Raw genomic sequence first — 13,070 nt, 5'->3', positions numbered from 1 at the left:
ATGGAATAACTAACAAAAGGATGGACAGACAAGGGTAATACTGAATGGTCCCTTTCCCTACAGACAGGAGCAAGAAAACACTCAATTTATCTGGGTTTTACAAGGAAATTACAGAATTTTTTGTCTTGTATCAATAAACTAAAACCAGGGCTCACGCTACCAGACGACTTGGGCGAAGAAGTCGCCTTCCCGACCGTCACTTTGCTTTCCCCGACCCCCAAAAGCGAAAACAAGTCGCCCTGTACTTGACGATACTCGCTTTCAGTCGCTTCCGTCATCGGACATCTAAATTTTTACCAAGTTGATGAAACATCATTTTTTTATTGATAATTAAAGAAATTCAGACATAAACGATTCATTATCTTTAGAAAAGAAGTTGAAGCATTGTCTTCACAGTGTGTAGCAGGTTATTTGATAAAAATTCAACATTTTATCAGTTCGTGCATTTCCGCAAGTTCCGGTGCTTGTTACTCGAAAACGTACATCAACCTAAATTTCGGCGGCAAAATAAGTTTGTTACTTCATTTAAACGTGATAAAAGTTGCCTTCAGTAAACGTTTTATCCATTTATTGCATTTAAAAATCATGTTCCTTTCCAAATAACTTGTCAAACATCGTTTATTTTGTAAATTTTCTTGCATTCGTCCGCCATTGACCGATTTCTAAACTACGGATCTGAACCGGACCAGTTATGACCGAAATCCGTACTTTTACAATAATTACAACGGACGCACGGATGGAACAGCTGACAAAAGAATATTGATCCCAAAGGGAAAAATTATGCATTCCACACGCATTAAGAGACCTTTGGTTACATCTAATTGATTGGTGTATATAATTCCCTATATTTTTTATGGATTGTTTCAAACTATTGATTAAAGTTGCTTAACTCTGCTTAACTCTGAGACTATTACACTTATATCAATATATTATGGCCCAGCTTAATAACTTTTATATTTTTTTATGAGAAACACTGAATTTCATACACAAGATAATTTTTATTTAAATTGTAATTGATATATTATAATTTCTTTATATTTTTTTTTTTTAGTGCTAGATATTTTGTTGGTAGTTTCTCACAAGAACCTTAGTAAAACTTAACAACTTTTAATTTCACTTTGTTACTTTAATTGTAATTTTTTTACTCAGATATGAATTGAACAATATAAAAAGAACATTATTTACATATGGCCCTTTATACTATTGTAAAATCCAAACATTGTAGCGCACCGCGCGAATGAGCACTTCTCTTTCAAATCTCACCACTTCTCCCTATCAGTTTCAAAAAGAGAAGTCACTTCTCCCTATAATTCTGAAGTAGTGTGAGCCCTGTAAAACATTACAATTAATTATGTTAATGGCCTTACAAACCTGTTGTCCAGGAAATTCTGAACCCGCCAGATTGTAATACTGTGTTGTCTGTCACTAGTCTAATATTAAACACATTGTCTGAGGAATAATAAACTGGCTGATTATTTACTGCCAGTTTGCCTGTCAACTCAGCCAAAAAAATCTCTCCCTCTCTTCCACCAGTCCTTAATTCTACGACATCAGCATTCTTTTCAGTATTGAATATATTTACCTGTAAAAGATTGACAATAATTGACACTTATCTTTTACTCATTTATATTTAAAAAAAAGCCTAAATGTGTCCATTAACTCAGCATTTTTAAACCCAAGTACTTTCAATTCACTTAAACATGTGTGTACAGATAACTTTCGAAATAGGTTCTAAATTGTATTAAACTTTCAGAATTAATATTCCTAAATTTACTTTTTAATTTACAGAAATATATTACCTGATGATGGCCCAATACTTTCATAGATATACTGTTAATTATTTGCTTTCTATTTTAGGATAAGATTATGTTTGCACCAGGGCTTCCAAAAAACATTTGAGCCAGCTGGACATTTTATATCTGATCCCGATTTTAATCCCTTAAGACTAAGTCACAATTATGGTAATCAGATGGCCATTCCAATGATAATGACATTAGATTAAAAAACGATTTTAAACTTTACTTTGTTTTGGATGTTTGGATGTAAACTGTTAAATTGGCAGTGCATCATTCAAAGTGTGCACTTCAGCATGCTCATATCTGCCATAGACTCTTTATTTGTGCAAAATGACATGTCAAAAACTTCATTTTCGTTTTGAAAATCACGTTTTTCTAAAATCGGATGTTGACTTGACAATGGTAAAACATGGACCATAAACGGATACGGAAAATCCGTGTACGTTTGCAAAGCATGACTGAGTGAAGAAGCTCTTTCCACGTTATTTCTTCAACAAAATGCTTGAAATGAACGTTAAGATACAGGTATCAATGATAATTTTAGCATTTTGAAGAAATTAAAGCTGCATAATTAAATTTCCCACCTTTGCACATGCGCACACGTGTTCTAGTTCATTCGACGTAGTTCTGACGATTTTTCATTTAAACCTTTTAAATTTTTTTATCAAATCATTGAAATCATGTAGATAAACTAATTTCTTATAAGGCTTAAATTAAAATATTGTTTGTTTGCCCTTTACCGACCGACCCTATAAATTCGTTCCGCCTGAAAATCTTTTATTTGTATTTACCTGCAAGATTTTATTTTGTTTTTGTTTTTCTGTTTCTACAAATAATCTTATATGTGTATTTCCCGCTCAAAACTTTTTTACCGGAATCCTCGGGTTTTATCTTTCCCGGATAAGGTCTAGTCCGTTTGGTATCACGTGAGCGTTTGACATGAACACTTGCATTTAGAGTTTCAAAGCATTTGTTTGAAATCATGATATGACGAACGTTTGTGTCTTTATACTTGAAGTGTAGGGTTCATTAAAAAAAAGTTCGTCCAATACAAAATTATCAACGTGTGTACAAACTATTTTGTAAAAGGACGTTGTTTCCTATGTAGGAATGGCCTTTGGTGATCGGTGGATCAGGATGATTATGTTAACGATGCCTTCAACAAGCATTGATATATTATTTATATCTGACATGAACCAAAGGTCTGTAAAGTGGAGAATATTTGGCAGTAAAATCGCCAAGTTTTTCCATACAGATCATTTATAAATGCGATGAAAAATACGTGACAATTGAGTTTCAAGTCTTGTATCATTTTTATTGGAAACCCAGGCACACACGAACATTTAAACACTCTAGGGACTGTCTCTACTAGTAATGTATGTCTGCCCAGGACAAAGTTATCTCTAACAGAAAACCTTTAGGTCAAGGTAAGCGTACAATGAACGTAGGACAGAATATTAGTGTAAGTTTAAAGTCTTAAAAGTTCCAGGCATATTAATGTTGAAAATATGCCACACAGCCCTATATTTTGATATTTGAAAACAAAATAGTAGTGCATATGAATTAATTTCACATTCTACATGATATGTTTTTTTTCAAAACTTCCTGGGACCTTATACTGGTCTAAAAGTCCCAGAAATATATTAGCAAAAACATACTTAAACAAAAGCAATACAGACAAAATGACGTCATGCAGATTATGTATCTATAAAATAAAATGTTATACCTACCTGCCTACCCATGACAAAAAATGTACCGACCTCAGTTATTTTTTGGGAAAGAAAAATAAAATATTTTACCTACCTACCTACCCTGTTTCAAAACATAGGGTCGGAAAAGGGCAAACAAACAATATTTTAATTTAGGCCTAATTTTAATCTTTTGGACTAAATTAATGAGCTACAAACCGCTGAAATGTAAGAAAATAATTGTGAATAGACCGATCAATTTATACGATGTCCGGTACTGAACATAGTTTACCTGTCAACTGAACAGGTAGATATCACCTGTCCAACAACTAATTAGCCTTGATTAAAATTATAGTGTGTGATAACATTGTGTGAGGGAATTCGACGTTTGATGTACCACTGTTCACTCCAGTGCAATTTATGACAATACCACTGCATCAATCAGAATTATTTTTTTTGCAGTGTTTTAAGAAATGATTTTGCTTTGTTGTCGCGTATTATTTGTGAAACATTCAATGTTTTAAAAAGGCGAATTTTCTTTATAAAGTCAATGATTATGTTGACTTTTGAAGGCCAAACTTTCTACAGCCTTAAATACGCTAATGAAAGATCCAAAAACTATACCAATACATAACGACATGATTATGAAATTATAACAAATCTATTGGTTAACAAATTTAAACTCGTTATTGCAAAATAATGAACTTAGTATATCTGACATTTTCTCCCTACCCAGTTTACCCCTATACATTTTTATGATGTGGACTGGTCATTGTTATTGAATCGTAGGCAATTTGATTGGATTAAGTTGTTATTAGTTTACCTTCAAACTTGTTTATGCTTTTCATACATGACTATTGATTAATTAGAACGTGCATGAATGTGACCGGTAACTAAAATGACCTTCAAACTGGACACTGGACGAGTCAATATTATGTTTTATCAATGAAAGTTAAGGTATGAAAGGTAAGAATTGCCACTTATTCGATTTTCACAAAATTTTCGGAATATACAGTTGGAAAGGTTATTTTTTAAAAGCCTATTGTGAAGAGTAAAGAGAAAGTTTACAAATAATACGTTTTGTTCCATTAAACAAGTCATTTTCGTAAGAGAAATACCGAAATATATTTTACGCACGACTACGGCAGGTAAAATTATTATTTATCATAATAAAAAAAAGCATTTTTCAGTCTCATTGGAATATGTTGATTACAATTAATCCCAAACTTAAGAAGTAAGTAACTAAAGTCAAAATATGTCCGATCTGCCTATTTCTGCACATCAAAAGTCAATACGATCGTTTTAAAGTCAATTTCGTCTACCTCACAAAATCTTGTTAGGCACTATAGAAAGTATTGAAGTAGGGGTTGTTTTGATAGTAATTAATCATCATGTCACTTTTATGACCGGACATGTGTAGATGTTAAAGGCAAAAGGTTGGGTCAAAAAGATCGTGACTTGTGTTAAAATGACCAAAAAACCTTGGAAACTAAAATGTATACGACCGTTTCATGCTTTGCCCAGCCGGACTTTTACCGGACATTAATCAAATGTCCGGAATATATGACCGTTTTGGAAGCCCTGGTTTGCACACATCTGTGGTCGCATGGACATGTGAACCAAGTTTCAAGTGGATATGACAACTTCATCAAGTTCATGGGCAACTACCTTGACCAAAAAAAAACTAATATAAAAGGACAGACAAATAGACTGACAAGGACCAACCAGAAACCATAATCCACCAACAATATTGTAGGCAGCCAAAAAAACAGATTCAAGTGTCACATTCAGAAATAACAAGAATATGTCCAGTACATGGATGCCTCAATCACACTATCATTTTCTATATTCAGTAGATCATGAAATTGGGGTCAAAGCTCTAGTTTAGAATTAAAATTAGGAAGATCATATCATAGGGAACATGTATACTAAGTTTCAAGTTGATTGGATTTCAACTTCATCAAAAACTTCCTTGACTAAAAAACTTTAACCATAAGCTGGACAGAAGGTTGACGAACAGTTGCACAGACCATAAAACATAAAAACATTAAGTGGGGCTGGAAATATTGCTTGCAATTATTTTACCTGGACTTTAATTGTTGATCCAACATTTGTTACAATGGACCAAAAACAGGATCTATGATCCAGATAGATGTTAGTGTTGACAATTACACCTGAAGGCTTTGTATCTGCTGAGCCATATTCTGCATTAATCACATGATGACATCTACTGGCTGAAAAAAAATCAAAATAGATTACATAATATTAATGGAGTATAAATTAGTCGAAAGAACAAGAATGTGTCTCCAGTACACAGATGCCCCATCCGCACTTTCATTTTCTATGTTCACTGGACCATACAAATTGGGGGAAATCTCTAATTTGGCATTAAAATTAGAAAGATCATATCATAGGGAACACGTGCACTAAGTTTCAAGTTGATTTGACTTCAACTTCATCATAAACTGTTATCACAGAGATATGTCTCGCTTTTTTGTAATTTCGATAATGCAAATGTTGAAATAAAAAAAAAACCAACACTTTAAATAACATGTAAGTTTAGCAAATATTCAGTCAATGTACCATGACTGAAGGTTCATTGCTAAACAATCTCCATGGAAATGAGATGTCATACATGTGATTCTTCTGGCGGAAGTTAAAATCTCCCGCTTTTCAGACCCTCTTCCGTCCCTTCCGTTAAAATTTGAAATCTTCCGCTTTTTGAAAATGTCAATCTCGAAAAAATTTCAGTAGACATTTCTGTTTACAAAATAGATACGGACAGGGAAAAAGTCCGAGAAACTCTAAATTGATATGGGAAAAGTCTGAGAAAAATGGAAGTTTCCTGTAATGGAATTTGTGTCAAAAAGGTAAATAGGAAAATAGCCTCAAGTAATCAATGAAGGTGTTAAGGATTATAGACTGTATATACAACAATAAAAGATGATTGGCATTTACCTAGCTGCCTAGTAATCAACTAGCTAGTTATTAAAATATACATGCCTGGATGATTTAAAGTGATACTGACATTGGAACAGTTGTATAAACATCGACTTTAATAAATTTTGATGCTGTTGAAAACATGGAACAGACTTAGTTTATACTGAATCTCAAAGACAATAAAATCAACTCAAATAGGATATTTATGTCTTGTCTTCTATCTAGGCCAATGGAATACCTATATAAGTATGTTTGTCTTATAATTTGACAAAATACAAACTGTATCATGTTTATATCACCAAATACATGTACCCCAGCATAATATTAAAGAAGACACAATATCTAGCCAAATTTAAAAATGATGCAAGTCCAGTGCCAAGGGTCAAGACAATGCTTACTACACTTCATGCAAAGCTGAGTATGGGGCCCTAATTACTTGACCAAAAATATGGAGACAGCTACCCACCAGAAAGCCCACAACTTTATCAATTCAACACCTTCTTTTACAAACATGTTCAGTAGTGGTACTAAAGTTGACAATGTGGCTAAAGCAGAGGTACTTTTTGTACTATGTATGATAGCTGATCACTTTATCTTTGAACTATATATGATGGCTGATCACTTTAACTTTGAACTATATATGATGAATAAAGACTTGACCCCTAACCCCCTTTATCTTCTATTTTACTAAGTAAAAATAGCTATGCAGGTGCTTGAAGGTATGAAATCATTGGGGGTTTTTTTAAACAAAAAAAGAAGATATGCAGTTTAAACACACACAAAAATAAACATTGCGTACGTCGATAGAAAATCTCGTTATGAGGCCCAAACTCCAGCTGAAAATTTCCAAATCTCCAGTTGTGGCTTGACAACTATGTCACATGTATGAGATGTGCCAATGCTAATAAAAACTGCATACCAAATACCATCGACTTATCATAAGTAGTTCTCTTTAAACAAACCTAAACACAAACTAATACATGTAAACTAAGCAAAATTTCAAAGTCAATAAACCATTAACTGAGAAGGGGGGTAAAAACAATTCCATTGTAATGAGATGTGCCAATGTTAATGCAACTGCATACCAAGTGTCATTGACGTACCACTTCTGGTTCCCCATAAACTGACCTAATCACAAACTAATACATGAAAACTAAGCAAAAGTTTCAAGTCAATAGACCATGACTGAGGAGGCAGGGCAAAATAATCTCCATGGAAATGAGGTATGCCAATGCTTATACAACTGCATACCAATTATCATTAACCTACGACTAGTGGTTCCCCATAAACTGACCTAATCACAAACTAATACATGAAAACTAAGCAAAATTTTCAAAGTCAATAGACCATGAATGAGGGGGCGGGGCTAAATAATCTCCATGGAAATGAGATATGCTGATGCTTATACAACTGCATACCAATTATCATTACTTTACCACTAGTGGTTCCCCATAAACTGACCTAATCAGAAACTAATACATTAAAACTAAGCAAAAGTTTCAAAGTCAATAGATCATAACTGAGGGGACGGGGTCAAATAATCTCCATGGTAATGACATGTGCAAATACTTATACAACTGCATACCAAATATCTTTGACTTACCACTAGTGGTTCACCATAAACTAGACCTAATCGCAAACTAATACATTGTTGACGCCGCTGCGCAAACAGCATACCTATGTCTCGCTTTTTGACTCCGTCAAGCGAGACAAAAAACTATCTCAACCAAAAACTTAAGGAATGACTGTAATATTTTTTCTGTCTATGAAGAAATAACATAAAAAATGTGGTGCACACTGAATAACGCGCGTAGCGGGTTATTTAACAGTGTGCACCACATTTTTTATGTTTAAAATTTCGAATAGACAGAAAAAATATTACAGTCATTTCTTATAATTTAATTCTAAATTCCATTTTAAACCGTAGAAAACCATGAAAAAACGTTGATGACGTCATGGTCACATGACTAATTTATGTCTATGGGCTCATAACAAAATAACGTCAGCCAATCAGAAGACGCGTTACATTCAAAATTAAATTATTCAAGTATGTATGAAGATTTTTTTTAAAACATATTTCATCAGTAGAATAGCTGTTCGTAAATGCTTACTTATTTTCATAAATAAATGAAGAATGTGTCCATGGGACACAGATGATTCCCCTGCTAATGGATAAGCGTTATAAAGGGACATACTCAGGAACAGTAAAAGTTATACCATCAAATTGAAATCCGATCAGTGTTTTTTTTGGTAATATGCATTGTGTATAAATTTCATAACATTTGGTTTAGGCAAACTTAATTTAGAGAAAGGAAACTATTTTTTGTGAAATATCAAAGCCCAATGATAAAAGTCATAAGGGCCAACAGGATTATATGAGAAGCAAAATCAGCAGCAAAAACAAAACTAAAACAAATTGTATTTTCACTAAAATTAGAAACTCAAGTCATGAATATTTTTCAAAAATTGTCCATCCAATCAAATCCAACTGTTACAAGTTCGAAAGTTAAACCAAATAATACAGTTGAAAGTTGATAGAGTTGAAAAACTTTTAAAATCAAAAGTTTTGCAGTGGATACAAGCACAATTGCATTTTTTAAAACCTAATAATAACGCTTCAACATATCGTTGGTGTACTGCTAGAAATTTTTTCCGTTCCTTTTGCCAAAGAAATTTATCATGTTTATCTGAACACACATACTCCATGTACTCAAGAATGGGCATTTCGGCTGGTTGCACATCAATCAAAACAAATTTGAATATATATTACATCTGCAGAGTAAATCTTTTTTTCATTTGAAATTTCATTACATGTACTTACATTAGGCAAAAAAAATAATATATGTCTGTTTAAGGTTACATGCTTTAAAAAAAAATAGGGTAGGTAGGTCGGTATTATCATTTTATTTTATTTTTTCATTTTATTTTATGTGACATGATTTTGAGTGAGCGGTTTCGTCTTGTCGTGGTACGAGTTGATCATGTGCAGTTTTTACCCGTAATTTTAATGATTGGATTATTTCCGTTTGTTAATGATTGGAAAAAAATGGCGGCAAAATGTTTATTTCATCACACCAGTCGTGAATTTCTTTAAAACAGCTATCATATTCATGATTATGAACATTGGGATGTATCAGGCAACACTATCTTCACTTTTAACACGAGTTTAGTTTATTTTTTTACTTTACGACGAAAATAAAATGGCTTAGGGTAGGCGCTCAAAATAAGGTCGGTCGGGTAACTGTAAACAGACATATATTTTTTTTTTGGCCTGAGGAAAACTCTGACGGGAATTGTTGTATCTGGGTTATGCCTTCAATTCATGAAAACAATTCTCAGTTGAATTTAAATGGATGATGCACAGGTTTGTTTAAAATCATAATCTTCTTCAAGTTACACTCTACTAAGTAAAAACTTTATGAAAGCATAAATACAAACCACAATCAGCTTCATCAGACATATCCTGGCAGTCATTGTGGCCATCACAGACAAATTTGGACTGGATTCCTTCTCCACTTCTACAGCGGAAATAATCTAAATATCAAAATAAAACGATTACTTTTAATTTCACTTCCTCCTGAAGTTTCAAAGAACAAAAATAAAACACAGGTTATTCATTGATGTAAAAAGTCATATACAAGAACACAGTTCCAATGTCCCCCATGTTGCACTTATTTTATATTTCCAAGGGGCAATCATCAACCATTATAAAACTGGTCCAAGTTATTGGTGATATTTACTTATAGTATAAGTTTTATCAAATATGACAATGTCAAGTCAATACACTATTATTGACTATGTATATAATTACCTTTAAGAACAGCCTCTGATTTACAAACAAATGGTAGTTTTCGCAAACAATTTCCAAAAGCTCCATATCCATTCTTTTTACCAAAAACACATTTGCCATTCCTTGTATCTGGCTGGTCATCTTCCCATACAACTTCTTCCAATGATACAGTTTCATTTGAGTGACTCCACAATGCCTCATTAGCCGTCAACCAGCTTTCTGTTTGACTGAGACCTACAGTAGTTTTTTTCTGATATTGTAAACATGTACAAAGGACAAGGTTCACTTATGGCACAATCATAACAATATGGCCTTAAATATCAACTTTATGATAAAACATCAATATTTCCTTCAATGTGGGGTTTACTATCCTTACCCATACGAAAAAAAATTCTGACATTTTCGTAAGGTAGTGGATAGTAAACCCCACATAATGGCACATTGACAGAAACAAGTGCCTGTGCTGTGACCACAGGCATTTGTTTCTATCCATGGGAAGACCCACTATCTACGTAAAAACGTATATTGATATGTGGGTCTTCCCATGGATAGAAACAAGTGCCTGCGACTGTGACTTGTGAACTCAAAACCAGTAAAGGCGGGTAACACGAATGACCGAATAACACTGTTATTATCCGAATAACACTTGAAATTTGGATATTAGCACATATTGGTGACTTTTAAACATTGATTATTAGTTAATGATATATTATCGATGTAATTTATAACTTAAAATTGATTTACAGAAAGCAGATAAGTTCATAAATAACTTTTTAAAATTAGTGTGTACTAGGCTGTAGCTAGGCTTCTTATTTTAGTGCGGCAAAAAAAATTTTTTTTGGAGGGTATGAAATGAATGGTGCAAAATCCTGCATTCTAGGCATTTTTAGAGAGTTTGATAATGTTTTGAATTTGGACACTTTTTATATAATTTTTTTTATATTTTAAGACTTTTACTAACACCAAATTTTTAACAACTTTATTTAAATTTATATGTAAGATAATCATCCAAATATCACTGATTTGAGTCTGCTACCAGAACATAGAACAAACATCGATTCAGTAGAGTTTGTCAAATTTTTCTATGGCCGGTTCAGTCAAATCGTTTCAGAATCATAATTTGGTTTACTGATATCCTTATCGCGATGAACATGGCAAGCCCGCACAATCTCTCGCCACTCATGCATGCTCTTTTCCAAGTTTTCAGTCGTTTCAGGGCAGTCTGTGTTTATAAAGGAAGCACATTATCATCAACACAATGATCAATGTCTTCTTCCAACTCCTTCTCCATCAGCAACTTGGTAGCAGCATCGGTAGTAACAGTTTTGTTTGCAAAAGGGAATTAAGCTTTCCTGTAAGCACCATCATACAGTAACAAAATATTAAACTCGCTTTTATGCTGACAAAGAGTAGACAAACTAGGGATAGAATGAGATATTATGTATATGATTCTATCTATAGAGTATATATGATATGGGCACAGGGGAATTGGAATGGAGTTTTTTACGTTTACATGTAGGTCCATAATTTCAAATTATTTCTGGAAATAGTTGGTGGTATTTTAGTTCCAGAATCTATAAAATTTAGGGGTTAGGGGTGTCCGATTCCGAAACCCCGAATATAAAGAAACGAAATTCCGTAGTCCTGAATAAGTAAAGACAAAATCCTGTGTTAAAGGTTCTACCATTCCTCAATAATATCAAATTGGAATATGGGATATTCCTTCAATTCTTAAAGTTAAAGAAACATGAATAGAAACTAATCCATGCATGTTTCATATTATTTATATTTTATTTATCTGTAAAGAGAAAGATTAAAGTTCGTGAAATGAATACGCAGACAGGACTGTCCCCTTGCGATGACTTGATTTGTCAAAAGTTGGTTAAACAGAGAAATGAATACGCAGACAGGACTGCCCCCTTCCGAAGACCAGTACTTGATTTGTCAGTCTACTTATCGTTTTTGGATTGTTCTAATGAAGTTACACATGTATATGCAATACTCAGACTCTGTTCACCAAAAAACTAGTTTACTAGAATTATTCCTTCTTTACCTTCAGTGTCGCTTTTCCTTTTCTGCAAGAGCCTGTTTTTAACTAGAGATCCATGATGATTATCATTACTATGTTATCGAGAAACATCACCCGTTGACATGCTGAGTTATATCCAGGAAGAATAGTTTAAAAGGAATGATGACAAGTTATATAGAAATTAAGGTTGAGACAGAACAACAAATGACTATTATATTGATATATATGTATAAAAAAAATAATCAGTGTCGAAATTTTAGTGAGGCAATTGCCTCACTTGCCTCAAGGGTAGCTACGGCCTTGGTGTACATCCAACATGGTGACCACGGAAATCACAAATCAGTTGTAAGATATAAAATACATCGATAATATACATTTATGTATTTATTTAATAATTAATGTTTAAAAGTCACCAATATGTGCTAATATTAAAATTTCAAGTGTTATTCGGTCATTACAAGTGTTATTCGGATATCAACTTGTCTTGTCTCCGTATGAACCTCCTTTCAATAGGAGCACCACCATGAGTTATGGCGTATAAAGGAGGACATTTGGAGCCTGTATGGGTACAGATTAATGTGAGCATTTGCCTACCCAATTCCCCAGCCAGGCCGTGACAGGTCTTATTACCAGTAAGTTAACCTTCCCCAAACATATAAATACAATGCAATCAAATAAAACATACTAAACTCACACACTCACCTGATTCGCTGAGTCTTCAAAGTATAAAACAAAAAACAAACAAAAAACAGTGTTATTCGGTCATTGGAGGTACCGAGTAAATTAGCTAAGGCATGTAACATGCGTAAGGCAGTATCTCAAAAAAA

General features: G+C 33.4%; 1 protein-coding gene across 1 annotated transcript in view; it reads right to left on the bottom strand.

Annotated features, from left to right (window-relative positions):
* Nucleotides 1–13,070, bottom strand: part of LOC139488564 (uncharacterized) — a 221,513-nt gene that overhangs the window by 183,670 nt on the left and 24,773 nt on the right. Inside the window, exons 5-8 of the mRNA XM_071274290.1 lie at nt 10,236–10,448; nt 9,863–9,958; nt 5,570–5,718; nt 1,372–1,582 (exon numbers count right to left, since the gene is read on the bottom strand). Of these exons, the coding sequence (XP_071130391.1) occupies nt 1,372–1,582; nt 5,570–5,718; nt 9,863–9,958; nt 10,236–10,448 (669 nt within the window). The remainder of the gene's footprint in view (nt 1–1,371; nt 1,583–5,569; nt 5,719–9,862; nt 9,959–10,235; nt 10,449–13,070) is intronic.

The sequence above is a fragment of the Mytilus edulis genome, chromosome 9, assembly GCF_963676685.1.
Source record: "Mytilus edulis chromosome 9, xbMytEdul2.2, whole genome shotgun sequence".
NCBI classification, from domain to species: Eukaryota; Metazoa; Mollusca; class Bivalvia; order Mytilida; family Mytilidae; genus Mytilus; species Mytilus edulis.
The sequence above is the reverse complement of the archived record's forward strand: the minus strand, read 5'-3'. Positions and strand labels throughout refer to the sequence as shown.